Source organism: Martes martes, assembly GCF_963455335.1.
Source record: "Martes martes genome assembly, chromosome: X".
Lineage (NCBI taxonomy): Eukaryota > Metazoa > Chordata > Mammalia > Carnivora > Mustelidae > Martes > Martes martes.
The window spans coordinates 44,263,061-44,284,586 of NC_137897.1; the positions used below are offsets into that span (position 1 = coordinate 44,263,061).

The 21,526-nt window shown below is 40.9% G+C and overlaps 1 protein-coding gene and 1 long non-coding RNA gene across 4 annotated transcripts in view; one reads left to right on the forward strand and one right to left on the reverse strand.

Moving 5' to 3' along the window:
- FAM120C (family with sequence similarity 120 member C) overlaps positions 1 to 16,718 on the reverse strand; it is a gene marked incomplete at its 5' end in the record, with an annotated part of 110,631 nt that extends 93,913 nt beyond the window's left edge. For 2 of the 3 annotated variants that reach the window (XM_080795211.1, XM_080795213.1), the window contains one exon: positions 15,660 to 16,352. In XM_080795211.1, the coding sequence (XP_080651337.1) occupies positions 15,660 to 16,352 (693 nt within the window). Of the gene's footprint in view, positions 1 to 7,303; positions 7,590 to 15,659 lie in introns of those variants that run through there. The other variant, XM_080795212.1, reaches the window with a different exon arrangement.
- Positions 15,668 to 21,526, forward strand: LOC308337156. Its single transcript, XR_013966297.1, has 3 exons — positions 15,668 to 16,393; positions 16,667 to 16,721; positions 21,315 to 21,526. It is a non-coding gene; the product is annotated as an uncharacterized lncRNA (long non-coding RNA).

The window sequence follows — 21,526 nt, forward strand, 5'->3', positions numbered from 1 at the left end:
TGTGAATTGCAATACTTAATACAAAAGATAAATTACAACTGAATAAAAGAACATACTCCAGATTTAAAAAAAATTTAAAAATACAGAAAGGTATATGGTGAAAAGTAATACAGGGATGCATCAGAGATACTGTGGGTTCAGTTCCAGCACACTGCAATAAAGCAAGTATCTCAATAAAGCAAGCCAAATGAATTTTTTTGTTTCCCAGTGCATATAAGTTATGTTTACACTATATTGTAGTCTATTAAGTGCACAACAGCATTATGTCTCCAAGTATATTCCTTAGTTTAAAAATCCTTTATTGTTAAAAAATACTAACAATCATCTGAGCTACAAGTCATAATCATTTTGGTGGTGCAGGGTTTTGCCTCGATGTTCATGGCTGCTGGCTGATCAGGGTGGTGGATGCTGAAGGCTAGGGTGGCTGTGGTAATTTCTAAAGACAGTAGTGAAGTTTGTCACACAGATTGACTCTTCCTTTCAGGAATATTTCTCTGTAGCACCTGGTGCCATTTGATAGCATTTTACCCACAGTAAAATTTCTTTCAAAAGTGGAGTCAGGGGCGCCTGGGTGGCTCAGTGGGTTAAAGCCTCTGCCTTCGGCTCAGGTCATGGTCCCGGGGTCCTGGGATGGAGCCCCACATTGGGCTCTCTGCTCAGCGGGGAGCCTGCTTCCCCCACCCCCTGCCTGCCTCTCTGCCTACTTCTGTCAAATAAATAAATAAAATCTTTAAAAAAAAAAAGTGGAGTCAGTACCTCAAAATCCTGCCACTGCTTATCAACTAAGTTTATGTAATATTCTAAACCACTTGTTGTCATTGCAACAATCTTCCCAGCATCTTCACCAGGAGCACATTCCATCTCAAGAAACTACTTTCTGTGTTCATCTATAAGAGAGAACTCCTCACCCGTTCATTTTATTATGAGATTGCAGCAATTTAGTCACACCTTCAGGTTCTACCTCTAATTGCTTTTTCTACCATATCTGCAAAGTACTTCCTCTGTTGGTTTTGAACACCTCAAAGTCATCCATGAGGGTTGGAATCAACTTATTCTGAACTCTCAATAATGTTGATATGTTGACTTCTTCCCATGAATCATGAATATTCTTAAAGGCATCTAGTATTCCAGATGGCATCAACTATCCCAGATGTCAATTCTTCCCAGAAGATTTTCAGTTTACTCTGCCCAGATCCATCAGAGGAATCACTACCTATGGCAGCTATAGCCTTAGAAAATTTCTTAAATAACAAGACTTGAAAATTGAAATTATTCCTTAATTCATGGGCTGCAGAATGGGTGCTGTGTTAGAAAGCATGAAAACAACATTAATTTAGTGTATATCTCCATCAGAGCTCTTGGGTAACCAGATACACCGTCAATGGGCAGTCATATTTTGAAAGGATTCTTTTTCTGAGCAGTAGGTCTCACCTATGGGCTTAAAATAGTCAGTGAACCATGTTGTAAACAGATGTGGTATCATCCAGGCTTTGTTCTCCCATTTATAGAGCACAGGCAAAGTATATTTACCATAATTCTTAAGGGCCCTAGGATTTTCAGAATGGTAAATGAGCACTGGCTTCACCTTAAAGTTACCAGCCACATTTGCCCCTAACAAGTTAGCCTGTTCTTTGTAGATTTGAAGCCAGGCATTGACTTCTCCTCTCTAGCTATGAAAGTCCTAAATGGCATGTTTTTCCAATAGAAGGCTATTTCACCTACATGGAAAACCTGTTTAATGTAGCCTCCTTCATGGAATACCTTAGCTAGATCTTCTGGATGACTTGCTGCAGCTTCTACATCAGCACTTGCTGCTTTACCATACAGTTTTATGTTCTGGAGATGAATTCTTTCCTTAAACATTATGAACCAACCTCTGCTAGCTTCAAACTTTTCTTCTGTAGCTTCTTAGAATTAAGGAGAGTTAGGGCCTTCCTCTGGATTAGGCTTTGACTTAAGGGGATGTTGGAGCTGGCTTGTTTCAGCAAATGCTGTTGGAAAAATGGTACCAACAGACTTAATGCAGGGTTGTCAGAAATCTCCAATTTGAAAAAAAAAATGCAGTGTCTGTGAAATGCAATAAAGCAAAGGGCAATAAAATGAGGTATGTCTCTAGTCCTTTTACCCCCATTCACTAGAGGTAATACTTATTTCAGGTCTCTCCTCTGAGAAGTATGATTAAGTAGATCTAGGGCTAGGCTGGGAATATATTTCTTAGACCATTTTATTGAGGTATGATTGACATACAAATAGCTGTACATAATTAATGTATATAATTCAAGTTTAGAGATAAGAATCATCACCATGGTCTATGCCATACACATACCCAAAACCTCCAGAAGTTTCTTCCTGCCCTTTTATTTTTTGTGATAAAAGCACTTAAAATAAGATTTACTGTCTCAGCAAAGTTCTAAGTAACTTATTAATCATGAGCACTATGCTATACAGATCTCTAGGACTCATTTGTCTTCTATAACCAAAACTTTGCACCCTTTGACTAATACTTCCCCAATACTCCTTCCTGACAGCTCCTGGCCACCACCATTCTACTCTCTGCTTCTGTGAGTGACAATTTTAGATTCTTCATATAAGTGGTATCATGAAGGACTTGTCCTTCTGTGTCTGGCTTATTTCACTTAGCATGACGTCCTCCAGGTTATCCATGTTGTCCCAAATGGCAGGATTTCCTTTTGTAAGGCTGAATAATATTCTACTGTATGTATAAACCATATTTTCTCTATTCATTCATCCAACAATGAACACTTAAGTTACTTTCAAGAACCCCAGGTGATTGTCATGATGAGGCAAGTTGAAGAAACAGTGCTCTCTAGTCAGATCACACCGCATGGCAATTTATTTTTTTCTCAAAATATCTAGAGTTATCTGATGGCAATTAAATCCTGACCAGGGAAAGGAAGAAACCTTCTAGCCACAATGCCCCTCAGAATAGCTGAGTACCCTGGCTCCATTTCCATGTGTGATGACTGCTACCACCTGTAAGCAGACTGACTTCCAGTCCCTGGCTCAAACTGATTCAGTTATTTGTTAACCTTGCAATTTTTCAAGAGACTAAAATGATTTAGGTGAGTTTAAACAACATACCCAAAATACTTAGAAAAGAAGCACATTTGAACTTTAAAGAAAGTAAGAGTTGAGATTCTGAACAACTGCCTATAGCTTTTAATTGCTAGCTCACTCTTCAGTACAACAAATACAAACTGAAGGCCTTCTAAGTGCCAGGATGCAGACGGCACAGAGTAAGACACTTAATATACATGTTAAGAAGTTATTACCACAGGATGCCATGGAACCACAGAGGAAAGGGACTTAACCAGTCAATGAGGCAATGCTATCCAGAGGATGCAACACTTTTATTTATAAAACTCAAGGGAAAACAACTCTCTGAGAAAAGTTTAATGTCTCATTTCACTTTGTAAGTCAAGGGGAGGGGTGGATTATGTTTAAGTCCACTTTAGCAATAGAAATATGGACAGTTTATATTTCAGCTGCAAGGACTTTGTGCCTTGGAGTCTAACTACTGAAAAAGTGGAGACCAAAACTACTATTGAAACAAATTTTCATCACTACATACTGTGTAGCCCAGCAACTGGTAAGAGACCAAACTGAGAGTCATGAAGCTAAAGAATGTAGAACTCAAAAGTAAGAACAGCAGCAATTAAAAAAAGAAAAACCAATTTAAGGCAACATCAACAAACTGGCCTTCTCTCCTGACTGCAGGAATCTCAACTATCTACATACACATGCATTGTATAATCTTTGCCATTAAATATCTCCATCAAACTGGAGATAGAACACTGATCCAATGTTGGTAAAGGCTATTAAGGTACTAGTTTTAATTTGCAAATACCCAATTTTAGTAACCTCAATTACTGTGAAGCTATGTGGTTCATTTGGGGGCTAGAGACTCTACTTTGAGAGTAACTTCTACCATCAGAAGATATAGCAGGAATTTTAGTATCTAGTGGACCTCTGCTTAAATTCCAGTGATGGGTAAGTCATGGGCAAGTCACTTAGCTTCTTCATCTATAAAGTCGAGATTTTGCAAATTCCTGATTTTAAGACTTAGAAATTACTACTCATAAATTACTAACACTACATCTGAAACTAATGATGTACTATAAGTTGGCTAATTGAATTTAAATAAAAAAAGACTTAGGAAATTATATAAAATACCTTGCATGTAGGATCTGAAAAAGTGGTTATAAAATAAACTATAGTCTGTTTATTTTGCAGAGATGAAGCCTATGGTGTGTACTACTCTCTGTAGGTCCTGAGAAATCATTTGAGACAAGTAGATACCAGTATAGGCTACCTGTTCTGCCCAAAGCAAATTTTAACGATTGAGAAATCAGAAAGCCTGTTACAAAAATAGAAAAAGTTCATCATTACATTTGTGTGTGTGTGTGATTTATTCTCCTTTAACTTGGAACAGGAGGTCTGATGCCTTTATTACATACCAAAAGGTCAATGTTAGGTCTTATATTTTTGTGTTAAGATGTGCAGTAAAGAATTTAGCCTTTGGTCCCTTCATTGGGAATGATTAATTTTATCCTATTTCATAATGGAAAACAGCTGTTTAGAAATGCAGGCATTTCTTAACAGACATTTTACACAGTGCTTTTTTTTTATATTTAGGATAACAACTCCCAAGATATTTGTAGAATTCTGGTATTCCAATGATATCGTGCTTCATTTTCAGTACCATCGTACAGTAATTCAGTATCTCCATTGCAGCTCTTCTTTCACACCATGAACATTATTAATTGAGAAAGGCTAACTGTACAATATTAGTTCCTTTTCATAAAATATAATACCAGAGAGCCTTTCCTGGAATGCAAAGACAATTCCGCAATTTTGGGGATATAGTTCAGGCCATCACTTTCATTTCTTGGAAACCAATTTCAGCACAGTAAAGAAGCCAGTTTAACACCCGCCAAATGAGTTTCCCAAAGGCATAATTTTGCTAGGAATGAGCAAATACAACCATGCATTTGTGAAGCTACTTTTGAATAAATCTGCTTTTATTCAGAGTGCCTAGATGAGTTGCAATGTCAACCAAACAGATCAAATATTTTATTTCAATCTTTGCTAATGCACTGAATGGCCTTTGGATGCCAAACAAGTTACCCCCCCCACCGCCCTGCCTTTTTTTCCAGTATCTTCACTACCATGCCTCAACTAAGCCAATCAATCTATATATAATAGGTCAGATTTCCATAACGTCTAGCATCTAATAAATCAAAGTATTCAACCGTGTTTGGTGTAAACCACAATGTTAACCACTAGATCCTGACATGATTCATTTTGAACATTTCCGCACAAAAACTGAATCCCTAAGAAGTGACACAATGAAAAGCTTTAAGTCCTTATAAAGTATTTCTGCTTCAGATTGAAGTATTCTGAGCCCAAGATTAACACTACTATTTGCAGAAGCACTATCTGTAGTTTTAATTTTGACCAACCTATACTAAAAATTTCAAGACTTTCCTCAACACACAAAATCCAGGTTTTTCTGAATGTGCCTGTCACAGACTCCAAATCCAAAAGAGTCAGATTCCACCAAAATTCTTAACACATAAATTTTATCTAGGTGCAGTTGTTCTCAAACTTTAGGGTGCATCAAAATCAGCTAGAGGGCTTGTTAAAACAGACTGACAAGCCCCATATCCAGTTTCTGACTCAGTAGGTCTAAACCAGGGCCCGAGAATCTGCATTTCCAGTTTCCAGGTGATACAGTACTGTTGGTCAGGGACCATACTTTGAGAACTACTGGCTAGGCACATAGTTAAGTGTTATAGGTATTTGGGTAGTGTTTAGATCTCTTGTAACTAGCTGCAATTTAAAACTTCACAAGTAACTTTTTGAGCCAATTTGTCCTAAAAGTGTTCAGCCACCAATCTTTAACATCCTGAGCAACAGTATTTCCTATCTTTACAAATGCTTGTTTATGATGTAATTTCTGCTGTACTCAACAGACAACTTTTTTCTTAAACCACCACCTATGAAAGACTTTCAAGCCCTGGCAAATTCTTCATTCACTATATAAATGCAATTCATAGCAGTATCACTTATTCTGTTTGTTTTCCAAAACACAGCCTATTGAAATTCCAAGCCCTCTTAAAACCTCTTTTTGTTTCAGGACTCCTCATTTTTATACTAGTCATGCTTCTTACAATGGTTTATTTTAAAATGGTGTCTTAAACTGCAGTATTTCAACACATATATTTTATTTAGATATAATATAGAGGAATATATGACCTTCTTCAGTTGATACTGTCAGCTTTTTGATTTGAGAGAGACAGAGGCAGAGAGAGAGAGAGAGAGAGAGAGAGAGAGAAAAGACGATGCCTCAAGCCCGATGACTGCTTCTTGCCTTAGGGCATAAAATATATGTAGACTTAAGTGTATTCTTTGTGATGTAAGAGTGCCCAGAAGATGGACTGGTCTATTCTTATAGCTCTGGTTCAGATGCTTTGGGTGTGCTAAGAAGTATTCGATAGACCAAATTTAAGCCTTACATAGTGACCTTATATGAAGATTTATCTGTAAAAATTGTCCTTCTTATAGACATGCCTGCCTATGTGCAAACTGGCAAAAGGAAGTTTCCCAAAGTTGAAAGATACCTTGGTTAAGAATTTGAAGTATATTTTAGTGTTTTAAAAATTTCATTAGTTATCTAACAAAACAACCCTTCATTCTTTCAACCAATGCTTTTTGCAACTTGGTATGTGTCCAAATACTGTGTAAGGAGATGCAAAGATGAATGAAATATGGTCCCTTCCATCAAGTCACCTGCATATAACAGATAATCACAATGTATTACAGTATAAGCCAATGGAAATATGTAAAGAGTACTATGGGAACATAGGAGGGACTGAAATTAATACAAACTAACACATATGTAAAGTATGTTCCCATACATTATACCCAGTAGTTTTCTTGACTGTCCTGGGAAACATGGTATTACTTCCTTATCCATTTTATAAATGAAGATCTTCAAAATGGAATAATAAATTACCCAAGATCCAACTAGTGACCTGAATGCAAGTCTCTGGACTTCAACTCATTTGCTCTTTTCACTACAGCACAAATCCCTTGTCACTGAATTAAAAGAAAAAATTATGATTTTTAAATATGTGACCTTCTTGTATAATTTTTTGTCAATTTTCATAGATGTGGGTACAAGAAATATTTCATGCTTACCAAAACTACTATAAAAAAGTACAAGCACAGCAATCAATGGTGTTTTCATTATCTACGTAACAAATTACCCCCAAAACTTAGTGGCTTAATAAAACATTTATTATCTCATAGTATCTGTGGGCATGGCTTAACTGGGTCCTCTGGCTCAGGCTGCAATCTGGGTATTAGCAGGTCTGCAGTCATCTCAAGGCTCAACTGGGGAGGATCCGCTTCCAAGCTCACTCACTTGGCTGTTGGCAGGATTCAGTTTCTTGCAGGTTGTTGGACTGAGGGCCTCAGTTCCTCACTGGCTGTTAGTTGGAGGCTGCCCTCAGTTTCTTGTCATGTGGGCCTCTCCATAGGGCAGTTCACAACATGGCAGCTTGCTTCATCAGAGTGATCAAGCAAGAAGAGCCAGAGAGAGAAAAAGAGAGTGCAAACAAGATGGAAGTCACAGTTTTTTTTTTATAACCTCATCTTGAAAGTGACATCTGATCACTGCTTCAGTCTGCTCATTAGAAACAAGTCACTGGGGGGGGGGGGCGTCTGAGTGGCTTAGTCAGTTAAGCATCTGCCTTCAACTCAGGTCATGATCCCAGGGTCCTGGGATGGAGCCCCACATTGGGCTCCCTGCTCTGTGGGGAGTCTGCTTCCCCCTCTCCCTATGTCCCACCCCCCACCCCACTCATGCTCTCTGTCTTCAATAAATTCTTTTTTTTTTTTTTTAAGAAACAAGTCATTAGGTCCAGCACACACACAAGGGATAGGGGGCGATAACACAAGAATGTGAATAGTGAATACCAGGAGGTGGGGAACATTGGGAGCCATTGTTAGAAGTCTGCTATCATGAATGGCAAGAGGCACTTGGTCACTGTGTCAGGGAGACACCATGGAACAGTAGAGATTCCAATAAATGAAGACCATGTGGCTAAGCAAAAGGGTGCAATCAATGTTGCCAAAGGATCTGGTATTTCACAAGTGGTTGGAAAGTCAGACTTTTCTGTAACATTTCACAATTTTTAAAATACTGGCAACAAATTCTCATTTTTTTAAAAAGAAATGTATTCATATAATACAAGTTAAATAGAGGAAAGTGAAAAATTATTCAACTAGATGATGCCTTAATATTCAGTCCAAACCTGCTGCTTGATTTCAGATTCTGATAAACACTACTGGTCAACAAAAATCATTCAATGAAGTTCTTTTAAGAAATATGTGGGCCTATGAGCTGCCAGTCTGCCATCTTTGCCATAACCTTTGTAATTTCCCTCATGGTACAGGTAAAAGGGCAAGGGTTTTGGTGTCTGGTATGCACACCCTGGTTCTGCCACTTCCATTGATCACGTTATTGGGCCTATGACAAGGGTCAGAGAAATGATCCTCAGGGCTCATACTGTATTTTTGTACTCGTCTCCCCTACCAGACAACATTGTCCTGGAGAGAGACAGAGAGAGAATCTCCTGGACATCAGCACTCCCTTATCTCACTTCCCTGTTTCATTTTCCTCCATAGCACTTACTATACCACCTAAAACACTATGTATTCTTTTTATCTTGTTTATTGTTTGTCCTCCCCATTAGAATGTAAAGTTCGTAAGATCACAAATCCATTTTGTTCACTACTTTATCTTCACAATCTTGAACTGTGCCTGGCATACACTAGAAGCCCAATAAATACTCATTGACTGAATGAATTCCACTGTTCATAGTACTTAGATACAGGGTCTCGCACAAAGTAGATGCTCAAAAAATGTTACTTGAAGTGAAAACCAATCACTGTCCTGATAAGACAAATGCGGTGAAATGAGGCCAGAGAATGGCAGGCAGATCATGAAGGACCCTGCATGCCATGCCATGTTAATCTTAAAGCATGAAAGTAAAATGAAACATGTTCAACTTACTTGGCATATAAGATACTTTGTGCGAATAGCTGCTGGCATTTATATAGTGTTTACTATGTGCCAGGTAATGTTACAAGCACTGATGTTAAATCATTTAAGACTTAAAACAAAGTGTGTGATGCAGGTATTATTACTATCCTTATCTTCCAGATGAGGAAACGAAGGCACAGAGAGGTTAACTTGCCTAAGTTTACATACCTAGTAGGTAGAAGAACAAGGATTTAGACCCACACAATCTGGTTCCAAGTTCTATGCTCTTAGCCATTATGCTACAGAAACTAAATATAAGAAACATGTTCTGGAAAAAGTTTAATTTAAAATGCAACTATACGGTATTACAGTATGTTAAAGATGAAGGATTTTGGTGTCAAAAATATTTAGGTTTGTATCTTGGCTCAATCATGTTCTAGCAATGCAACCTCAGGCCAGTAGCTATGCTGAGTCTGTTTTTATTTTAGCCATAAAAGTGGAGATTAATAAATATCCTGAGTGGTGGTTATGAGGATTAAATGGCATAATGAATCTATATAAGGTATCCAGCCCATGTGGTTGCTATTATTACTACCACCAAGAGGGGCTTTATTCTATAAATATATTGCTAAGCAGCTACCAAACTGAGTTAACAGAGTTTTGTAATTCCATTTCGAATTTAAGTTGACTTACATGGAATTAATATATAACATCATGAAACACTGATTCTAAATTCTTCCTTATCTGACCTTTAAAACTCTCTATAGTCAGTCAGTCAATCTACTACAATCTCACTCTCTCCCAAAAACCATTATTGTATACAATGTGTCAAGCCCTGGAACCAAATCCCTGCCCTCTTGGAATTCAATTAAAAGAGAATTATATAGAGAATTATATACAAACTTTAGGTTATAAAATAAGTGAGTTTTGGGGATGTAATGTACCGCATGGGAAAAAAAAGAGAATTACATGTGATATGAAAATACTATGAAAGAGAAAAAAATGAGAGGTTAAAGAGCATTTGGGCAGCATATCATTCATGTTGGCTGGGAAAGATGCATAGTGATAATTTTTGAGCAATCTGCAGGAATTTTCTATGTAAGGGTAAGAGTAACACAGGCAAAGCACTAGGTGAGCACACCATAAGCCTAGGAAACTAAAAAGTTTAGGATGGTTGGGACACTCCAATGGCTGGAACAGGTGTGGGCAGAGGTAAGCACCAAATAAGGCTGGACAGAGTTTGGAATCAGACTGTAAAAGGCCCTGTCTGCCATGCTGAGAAGTCTGGACTTGGGAGGGTAGGCAAAAAGCAGCCAGTGGGTATCTTTGAGCATACAATGAAGTCAGCTTTGGTCTTCAGGATGGTATTCCTGACAGCAATGGTTAAGAGGGACTATAGTCCAGAAAATGGCAGAGGAAAAAGTTAAGCTATTTTCATGGTTCAGGTAAGAAATGATGCAGCTTGGAATAAGGCAATGGGAGTGGAACTGGCTGGACGCCGGAGACATTTTTGAGACAGAAGTGACAGGACCAGGTAACCAACTGAATATGGGAAGTGACAGGAAAGTAAAGAATTAAAGACTCCATCATCTCTGGCTTGAAATAGATAAAAGACAATGTTCAAACAAAAAGAGAATACTGGGAATAGAACAAGTTCTCGGGGAAAACAATGAGCTCCATCTTGAATATTTTTAAGGTTAAAATGACCTATAACACATTGAGTAGTAGAGCTGAAAAGGCATGTCAAAAGCTCATGAGGCAGTTTGGGTGTAGAGAAAGAGCTACAGGAATCATCAAAATATAGTTAATATTTAAAAACCATAATAATGGTAAGATTGCTCAGGAAATGAATATAGAAGAATATGACTAGGACAGAAGCCTTGAGAGCACTGAGGCTTAAGAAAGCAGGCGAAGGAGAAGGAGCAACTTAGGAAAGGAGAAAGAACTTGAGACTTATAAAGAGAATGAGAAGTATGCAGCATTATGAAATCCAAGGAAGGCAATTCAAGGAAAGGACGGCTCAATAGTGTCAATTATCTCAGAAGACCAAAAAAGGTTAAGAGTGGAAATGGATGTGGCAGCATGAGAATGGTGACATCAGATATCAAGTGGCAACAGGCTAGAGAATGGGAATTAATACAGTCTTCTTTGTTCATGAATAATGGTTAGAAGGGAAGAATGGGATAAGAATAATGGCTTATAATGGCTGAGAACAAAAAAATAAAAGAAGAAGAAGAATGGCTTAAGGGAATGACAAAGTAAAGGCAAAGTTTTTGTTGTTTAAAGGTTACTTGTTTATGCTGTAAGTGCAAGAACCAGAGGGAGAGACTGAAAATTCAAAAAAGGAAGAAACTGCTGTGACTCACTCACTTGGCACTTAGCTTACACATGTGCTTTATATTGGTAGTACTGTACATTTAGCAATGCTGGCACAAACTAAGTGCTCAACAAGTTGACTTATTGTTTTTCTTCGTGTATTTATGCATATTATCTGGTCAATAAAAGTGTACAATCTTACACAACAATCTACAAAAAGAAGGAAACAGTGTGGTGGAATTGTGGAAAGGGACTTTGAGCAACACAGACCCAGAACAAGAACTTTTATCCAGCACTTAGCAGTATACAGACCAAAGAAAAATCATTTCACCCCTTTGTACCTCAGTTATTCAACTGTTAAAAATGGGAAGAGTACTGTGCATTCTTGCAAGCTTGTAAGGCATAAATGAGATATTTAAAAAGCACTTTATGTACAACTTGGTGCTCAAGAAGTAGTAATAATAATTATTATAATCATTTTTCCTACCATTAGAGCACCTAGAAGTGTCCCTGACTTTTCAGAATGTGTCTATGACTAAGGGTAAATAAATAACCCAGAAGTACAGCAGCCATTGCTCTACTGTATTTTAGAGAATGAAAGCATAAAATGACATCAGCTTTTGGTCAGACTTTTCAAAACTTTGATCGTTCTTGTACCACCACCATGATTTCTGCCACATTCAAGTACTGCAACTTAATACTCTTCTTTAAATCAACTCGTTTTTAACGGTCCCATTCTAAAGAATTATAACTGTGAAGTGGTGGGTTTGATGTTTTCTTTTTTTTCTAATATACATTAACCATTAAAACAAAACATTCATCCCCAGAACCACCCGTGTCATCTCCCAAACTACAATCTAAAACTGCTTTTGGCTGCTCTACTTTTCAGACCCTTAAGAAGAGAACAGGCTAGCAACTGGTCAGTTTACTTAATTTTCCTGCCATTAACAATTGCCACTACAAAGGTTTGCAGAACATACTAAAGAAACCAACCAAACGACAAAGTTTATGCCAATAATATACGCTGAATCTTCTCATGGGAAGTCTTACGTTGTCTAAAGCTAAACGGACAACCTAGCATTTTATCTTTTATTTAATCCCTCAACCTTTATTTTCTCAATTACAAATGAAAATGAGATTAGGAATAAAGGCCAATTTTGTGGCCTAAGCTGAAGAACAAAACCAAGGGGAGGAAAAATAAAGTAGGGGGTTTTGTTCTGAAGCACTTAGCAGTTCAGTTGAAAGAAATGGTTGCCATGCAGATCATCCAAAGTGAAAAACTGCTATCTTCAAGATAGTGGAACATTCCTCTATAAAGGCAAACCATGATCAGTTATCAACCAATACTTTTTAAATCTGTACTATAAACCAGGAAGCTTTCCTTCACTCCAACAATAAAAATCACCAACCAGAACCAGGAAAGAGAACTTCATTCACTGAGAACAACTACAGATACTTTACAAATATGATTTTGGAGCCAGTCTTAAATCCACTATACTAAGACCCACACTACGCATTTTTTAAAAGTTACTCCCTACAATCCACTCTCTTAGAGTTACTGACCTATTCATTCAGGGGTAAAAAAAAAAATGTATCCTAAACCTAAAATATTCAGGACATTATGGAGAATATGAAAAGATCAAAGAATCTGTTTACAATCTAGCATAGGGAATAAGATTTATATATTCCTCAAATGGTTGTTCTCAGGACCATTGGGAATTTTTTCCCCAATATTATATTATGAAAAACTTCATAGGACAAAGTTGAAATTTTGCAGTGAGCACACAAACACCCACCACTGAGATTCTACTATTTTCACTATACTTGGTTTATCAATCCATCTTATTAGGATGAACTACTGGGATTTTAAAAATGAGACTGTGTAAAAGAGAGTTTTGGTAGGCCATAGTAAGGCTGCTTCTCAAAACTTTTGATTGATAGGGTGCATGAACAAAAAAAGTTTGGAAACAACAAAGCCACACTCAGTGTTTAACTCTCCTGACAACCTACAATCAAAATCCATTCAGATCTCATGACTGGTCATTTATGTTTCCACACCCTTGTCCACTACCTGAACTATATCCTTCCCAGCCCTCTTTCAAGGCTCAGCCCAATCTGTGAAGCCTTTCCCAACTTTCAAACCCTCATTCAGAATTAACCATGCCCCCTCTAGGGGCCGTATTTTTCATCAATTGCAATTAGCTCACAGTATCTACAACTTGGTTTTGTCTTTTACTAAACTGACCTCCATAAGTACTGAGATTCCCTTTTTTACATCGGAATCCTCGGCAACAGGCATAGTACATAGCCTACAGCAAGCAATAAATGAATATAAATAAATGACTCAGACCTGTCTTTACCAGGAAACAGGGAAGATTTTAGGTGAGTATGGGACGGATCTAATAATCACATTGGCACTTTAGATTCGTCTTAGAGCACTGTTGTTAAGATCATGAGCTCTGGAGTCAGACTGCCCGGGCATGAATCCTGGAATTTCAGCTCCGCCGTTTATTGCTGGGTGACTTTGGGCAACTTTCTAAACCTCCTGTGCCTCAGCTTCTTATTTGGAAAACAGGGATAATACTGCTTCACAGGTTATTGTGAGGATCAAATGAAATAATTTTGTTGTTAAAGCACACAGATTAGCGCCTGGCACATACAGTTAGTCACTGTCACCAGCAACCAGGTTAATAGTGACACTGAGGTAAAAAGTCCTTAAAGCTTGGGTGGCAGCAATGAAAACAAAGTAAAAAGAATCCTTATGAATGAAGAATCTATTGAAAAATGTTCAGTCAGGAAGGCAAACAAATGGATGTTGTATTTTTTTGCTACTTTGTATGTTTGAGATAGCTCTTTACTAAAAATTTTGTTATTAAAAACAGCTATAATCTATCCAATCCAGACACAGATTTGATGACGTGCACAAGGAGTTCTAGCATGAATGGACTGTAGTCACAAACTCTATGACCACTGCAAGCTTCTTGATGCAGGTCTTCCAGTCTCTCAGATGAGATTTTTTTCCTCCACATTACTCCACCCAGGACCATTTCGTTATGATTCTCACAATTCCCTGTCCTGTCTTCCAATTGTGACAACATACCCAAGAGCCTTGGTTGGAAAATGGGTTTGAGGTTTTGTCCTACCCAATCCTGTGCTACTTTTTCTTCTTCCTGCCCACCTCCTTTACTTCTCAAGCCTTGCTATTCCTCACACGTAAGAACTTGAAACCTAAGAGTATGGGAAAGCAACAGAGCAACAGGAATGGTGCCAAGAACTGGGGAATGCTGCCAAGCTCTTCTCCAGGCCCCATATGCAGTGACCAACTACATGCAGAGATTGGATTTAACTGCCCACGGGGCCTCACATGCTTGATATTCCTTTTTGCTTCTGTTCATTCTCTTTCTCCCACTTAAAGTAGCCCTCCCAAACCCATAACCCATTCAAATCCAATCCATCCCTGAAGAAGTAGAGATCCATCTTCTTCAAGAAGTCTCCCCTGACCCTTTTAGCCCATAATATACCCTCCCACACACAGATTCTGTACTTACAGTCTGTACCATAAAGCATAATCACATACACACTTATACCATTAAATAAATTTCATGTTTATATATTTGGTTTTCAAAGGGCAGGAAACCATGTCTCACAGTCCCTTAAACCCCTCACTCTCAGTGGTCTAACACTTGTTGAACAGTGACTGAATCAGTAGTTTTTGTTTTTGTTTTTGTTTTATTTGTTTCGGTTAAGGCAGGAGGAGCTAGAAGCATGTTGAAATGAAAAAGGCCGAATGGACAGATGGGTAAAAAAAAAAAAAAGCGCACAGGGTCAAAATGGGGGGAAAAAGTTGTAGAAGAAAGGTATTCGATTATCTGCTTAATTGATTTGTTGCCAGGTTGGAAAGAGACATACGTTAAGAGAGATGCCAAGTAGAAAATTGTGGAAAAAGGCATGTCAGCTTGAGGCAGAAGACAGCAGGAGAAAGATGGGATCACAAAAGAAATTCGGCTAAAACCCAGAGACAGGCCACTGGATACGTGAAGGTAAGGGGAGTTACTGGGATGACATGGGCAGATGTGGTTGTGTTGGTGAGCGAACCAGTAGGGGGGTATGAAAGGGTGGGTAGATGGATAAAATGATCAAGGTTAGGCAAGTGGATTAGCTGATTAGGCGGTGAGTAGATGGGGGACAGGTTAGCAGGTGGGTGGTTAGGTGTTTAGCTGGGAGGGAATAGGTGTGGGGCATATTATTTAAGATCCGGCCCCTCCCTCACCTTGACCCGGAAGCGGATGAGTGCTAGCCTCACGCAGTGGCTCAGGCAGGCCGGTGGCAGGAACCAGGCCCGTGGAGGAGGGGTGCCCTTGTTGCCCACGTGTCCCACGATCAGTTGCGCTGTCTGCCGTTCGGCCTGGCACCGACGGCCCCATTCGGCCAGCCGGTCCTTTCCCAGGCCCCCGGGGAACATGACCACCAGCTCCAGGCCGTCGCCGCCGGGATAGGCACAAGCCTGGCATAGCGCTGACAAGTAGCCCAGCATGGCGTTCCATTGGCCGCCACACACCCAGTCAGTCTGGTAGCCACCATAAAGCCGCGGAAGCGCCGAGCCCGCGTCCACAAGCACCCGGGCCCCGGGCAGCGGAGGGGGCGGCGGCGGCAGCGGCGGGTGCAGCCCAGGGTGCGCTTGGCCGTGGTGGTGGAAGTGGTGAGCGGGGTGATGGTGCCGAGTCGGCCCCGCGCCCCCGGAGTAGGCACCCAAGGCAGCGGGCGGGAGCGGCGGTTGCAGAGGCGCTGAGCCCCTGGTGGCGCGTGGAGCCCCGGGCGCTAGTGCTGCCGTAGGCGGCAGCTGACGATGCTGGTGCTGTTGCTGCTGGCGCGAGACCGTGCGCGCGAGTTTGAGGAGGTCCACAGGCACCACGGCCCCGGGACAGCGCTTCTCCAGGAACTCTTGGAAGCCCTGGACGCCCATGCTTCGTCGGTGGGCAGACGAGACAGCGGCTGCGCAAGCAGGTTAGGCGGCGATCTGGGCGCGAAGCTGGGGGCGGGCGCGTGCGCACTCCGCGGGGGGCGAGGGGGCGGGAAAAGGATTCCCGAGGGGAGGGGTGAGCGAGCGAGGGAATGAGGGCGGGGTGGGGAGGAGACCACAGATCGGATTTGGGTGGGGAGAAGGGGTGAGGCCGACCCGATTTAGGAGAAGCTGGCAGGATAAAAGCGATGACGGGCTCTAGTGACTTGTCTTTTTTTTTTTCCCCCCTCACCGGCCGCTCTTCACCGCTTCAAAAGGGGTGAAGCTTCTTCCTTCCACCTCCGGGAGCCATGTTGTCTCGTCTTCTCTGTGGTACACGCTTTCCAGCTGCGGGAGGGGGAGCGGGCCAGGGCGGAGGGGCATCCTGGGAGTTGTAGTCTTCTTTGTGGCCTCAGGATGCAGTCGAGGAACAAGATTACCACCTCTTTCTACCCTAGCGCTCACAGGATCCGAGATGGCGGGGAGTGATATGTGTTTAGGATTTGCACACCAATTCCCTCTATCCACCGAGTTGCTTCAGGATATTTACCGCCTTTCCCAGGAAAAGGAGTTTGGGGGTGGAGAAGTGAGGCATCATGGGAAAGGAAGTAGCGTGGATTAATTGAGATCAGCTAAACAACGCTAAATTTCCCTAGGAGGGAGCGTTTTCCTTTGGGCCGGGGTGGGGGGGAATAATATGCGTAGTTTTTAATGAATGAGATGGGACATATGAAATGTAAGTGCTAACCAACATTTCTGTAGTAACCCACTTAACTTTTAACACCGTAATTCTTCGAAGAGTTGTTGACCCCAATTTATGAGTGGTGAAATCGACATTATTTGCCCAACCCAATGCAGAGACAAAGTGAAATTGAGTATCACTTTTTTTTTTTCAGACAGGGAATAAGCACCAACACAGATTATACTGCAAAGTTGTACCTTTCCACTATTCACTGTGCTACAGCGTCGTATAGTTAGGATCTTTGTTTCCAAATCTCCCTGTGAATCTGTTAGGGAGCTCTTGCAGAATAACTGCAAGGGCTACAATTGCAGATGTACAGAATTTTAGGAAAAAATAGATTTTCAGCATGCTCCTCAGTTGATTCTGAGGTAGCACTAACTGGCTTTTAGGGCCCACTCTTTTAGCAGGAGGAGGGCAGAAAACAAGATCTGTTTTATAATGATGAGTAGCAGCCAGATCTGGCTTGGAACATAATGAAAGAGGGGAGGTAATAGCAGGCAGAGTTAGAATGCAGAAGTGCAGAACCCAAGAGTAGTAAAGATGAAGTTTGAGAACAGTCTAGTAGGATTCAAAAGCTGAAAATGCTTCAAGCTCCATAAAGGAATATATCATAAAAGAACAAGACAGAACAAGCTAGATTGGCAAGGAATAAATAGATGGTGAAGCAGTGCACACAGATAACTCTTGAAAACAAGCAGTGAAAGGAGAGCACAGTGGCTTGAAGGGATGAAAGATGGAAAAAATAGAGGTTTTCTAGTACAGTGAACACCTATTGGATTGTCTCTCAGCCCTCATTTTCTGAGAATTGACCCTCCTACCATTGACAGAGTTACAACAAAAACTGCCATGTTCTTATAACCATAGCTGAATGGTTCAAAGGCAGGCAAATAATCCAAGCTGAGTCAATTAGAATCTCATTCCCTGGGGGCGCCTGGGTGGCTCAGTGGGTTAAAGCCTCTGCCTTAGGTTCAGGTCATGATCTCAGGGTCCTGGGATCGAGCCCCGCATGGGGCTCTCTGCTCAGCGGGGAGCCTGCTCCCCCCCCCCCGCCTCTCTGCCTACTTGTGATCTCCATCTGTCAAATAAATAAATAAACTCTTTAAAGAAAAAAAAGAATCTCATGCCCTAGAAAATTGGAATTGGGCCAGAGATATCAGTTTTTCTCTAAGCATAAAACTTGGAAGCTGTCAGCAATTTTACCACAGAGGGACAGAAGTAAAATATACTGGTCTATAGAAAGTGAAGAAAAATGCAGATTCCCAGCACAGAAATGAGAGATAGTCTTCGTGTTTAAGTTCCAGGTTCTTTATCATTCCTGATGCATTTTTGGTCCTGTGAGGCAACCCCATATCCTTACTATTACTATTTTTCAGACAGAATTGGGTTAGAAACTACTTATGACAAAACAAAAACACATACACACACAAAAAGAACACCCTTCAAGAACTGATATGGGAAATGGAGTGTGACAATTTACAGACCCTAAAATATGGAACTGGCAGAGACTGGAGATCTTCCACATCAGTTAACAGGAAGTTGGCATTCTGTGGTATTTGGCAGTGAAGCAGTTGCTTATTGCTCTTGGGACTCAAAACAGAGCAGCCCTTCTGCCTGTATCAAGAGATGTGCAATTGCTGAGTGTCCGATATTTGTGGGCTTTTCTGACTTAGAGCAGTAGAACTCTCTCATGTCAGATGTTTCACTGATTAGGAAATTGGCATCTAGGTAATTGGAATGAGGTTATCTGTATAAGCCTTATAGATTCCTTGTTCTCCAAATCCCCCAAGTGTGATGATGTCTTCCCTCTGTAAATGCATTCAGCTGGAATGCAAGGAAGAGAGGGTAGGTGTAACATACCCAAAGAAAATCAGAAAAAGAGGGATGGGGTGGCTGGGTTGCTCAGTCAGTTAAGCACCAGACTCTTCATTTTGGCTCAGGCTGTGATTTCAGGGTCATGGGATCAAGCCCCGCATTGGGCTGGGTGCTCAGTACAGAGTCTGCTTCTCCCTCTCCCACACTCTGACTCCTCATAGCTTTGAACTCAGGCTATTATTATCTACCCAAGCTCTGAACTGGAGACCTTGAGCAGAATGCCAGAGGGAATAAGCCAAATGATTAGGTAGAGTGCTTAGAGATAGAACCTGCAACATGATGAGCCAGGTTATTCCCTTTAGTAGATCTGAAGATTCAAAGAGAATACTTTGACAAGATTCTTGGACTTGTTATTAGCATTCTGAGTCCCCTCAAATGAAATCCACAGGCAGTCAAATGAAGTTTTGAGGAAGTTGTATCACCAGAAAATCGTTTATCTAGTGAATAGGGATCGTAAACAGTGAGTTTCAAAGTATGGTCCCTAGACCAGCACATCAGCATCACCTACAAACTCAGAAATTCTCAGGCCTCACCTCAGACCTGTAGAATCAGAAACTCTGTGAGTGGGGCCAGCAATCTGTGTTTTAAGTAATTTCAAAGATAAACAAAACTCGACATTAGTTAAAGCAGTGAAAGCTGGGTGAGGAGGGGACTTGTGATGAACACTGGGTGTTATATATAAGTGATGAATCACTAAATTCTACTCCTGAAACCAATTTTACCATATATGTTAACTAGAATTTAAATAAAAACTTGAAATAAAAAAAAAAAGGTAGCGAGAACAGATTTGATTCCGTAACCAGTAGGGGAAATCAGTAGGGGAAAGAGTTGGGCTCTGTTCCCACTTGTGCAGAGGTGACTGGGTGTTTTAAAGGGAGGATGAGGGAGGACAGAGAAAGAAGGGGCAGAGGCTCAAGTAGAGTCAGGGAAGTGAAAAAATTACAAAAAGTGGGTAAGAGTGCAAAAGCGATTAGGCCAGGTCTGCTAGCTGGCAATTATCAAAGTTAGGGTGCTGTTCCTACAGAGACTTTGAGATAGAGGCTCTAGCCTTCCTGATGATTACATTTCAAAGGAACGGCCCTCAGGTCCTTAAGAAATATCTTTCTGAGCTGTAAGAGGTACATATACATCTCAAGGGGGCAGGGGAAGAACTAACAATTGTAAGCCCCCCCCCTTTTTAAAATTTATTTGACAGAGATCACAAGTAAGGAGAGAGGCAGGCAGAGAGAGGAAGGGAAGCAGGCTCCCTGCTGAGCAGAGAGCCCGTGTGGGCTCCATCCCAGGCCCCTGACCTGAGCCGAAGGCAGAGGCTTTAACCCACTGAGCCACCCAGGCGCCCCACAATTGTAAGCCCTTTTTAGTAAATGCTCTAAAAAAGGGAGGTCAGGGTCCTATCTTTAAGTGTTGGCTAGAGCAACAGCCCTGGGCTTTCCAGATAGGAAATGGGTCATCTCAGGAACCAGCCTTAGGCTGCTAGAAGCCATACTAAGGTTGGTCAAGTCTCTTGGCACAGGTGTTTGAAGGGAGTGTTTGTGTTGAGAAGAGTATTTGCAGGTCTGTCACCTCCAGGTGACTGTAATGCATTCTCAAGCATGAGAATCACTGCTCTTCTAGAACATGCCATAGGTCCAAGTACAGATGGTTAAGTGAGAAGGTGCATTAGTAAATTGACTCCCAAAAGTTTTTTTTTTTTTTAAGATTTTATTTATTTATTTATTTATTTGACAGACAGAGAGATCACAAGTAGGCAGAGAGGCAGGCAGAGAGAGAGGGGGAAGCAGGCTCCCTGCCGAGCAGAGAGCCCTATGTGGGGCTCGATCCCAGGACCCTGAGATCATGACCTGAGCCTAAGGCAGAGGCTTTAACCCACTGAGCCACCCAGGTGCCCCCCAAAAGTTTTTCTATGCCTGTAATTTATTTCCTTTATTCCTATCCGGGTGGAAATGGTGCATACTTGGACCTGGTGGCTAATAATGGTGTGCCCCTCTGCTTTCCTAAAAGGGAAAGCAGATTTTAATCGTGGTTAATCTATTTCTGTATTTCTCATGTTAGATCTATTGGTTGCAGTTAAGTTTACTGAAGGTTGTGGGATCAAGAGGAGCCACATTTAGGTTGTCACTGAAGTAGATGAGGAAGGGGCATGTCTACCTTATGCTATTGCTTCTGGATGCAGAAGTTGCAAGTGACTTGCACTTATCCATGGATTCTGTTAGGTATGGGCATTTTTGGAATTGTAGATATGGGGAAAATGGCATGTGTTTATGGGCAGATAGGTGGAATATAGGTAAACATCTGTTGTTTTGTCTTGCCAGCACCCCTTTTCTACCACCTTCTCTGCCTTATCCTCATGGTTGTAGCAGGAGCCATCCTTTATGTACCTTCACAGAGAATTTGGGATTGAGCTGGAGAAGAGTGAAAAATCCTGGCTGCATTCAACCACTTTATTTGTTCCTCAGGTCCATCTGCATTATCCCTGGGTTTTGTGAGACACCACCATCTTTATAATAAATTCCTCTTTTTGCTT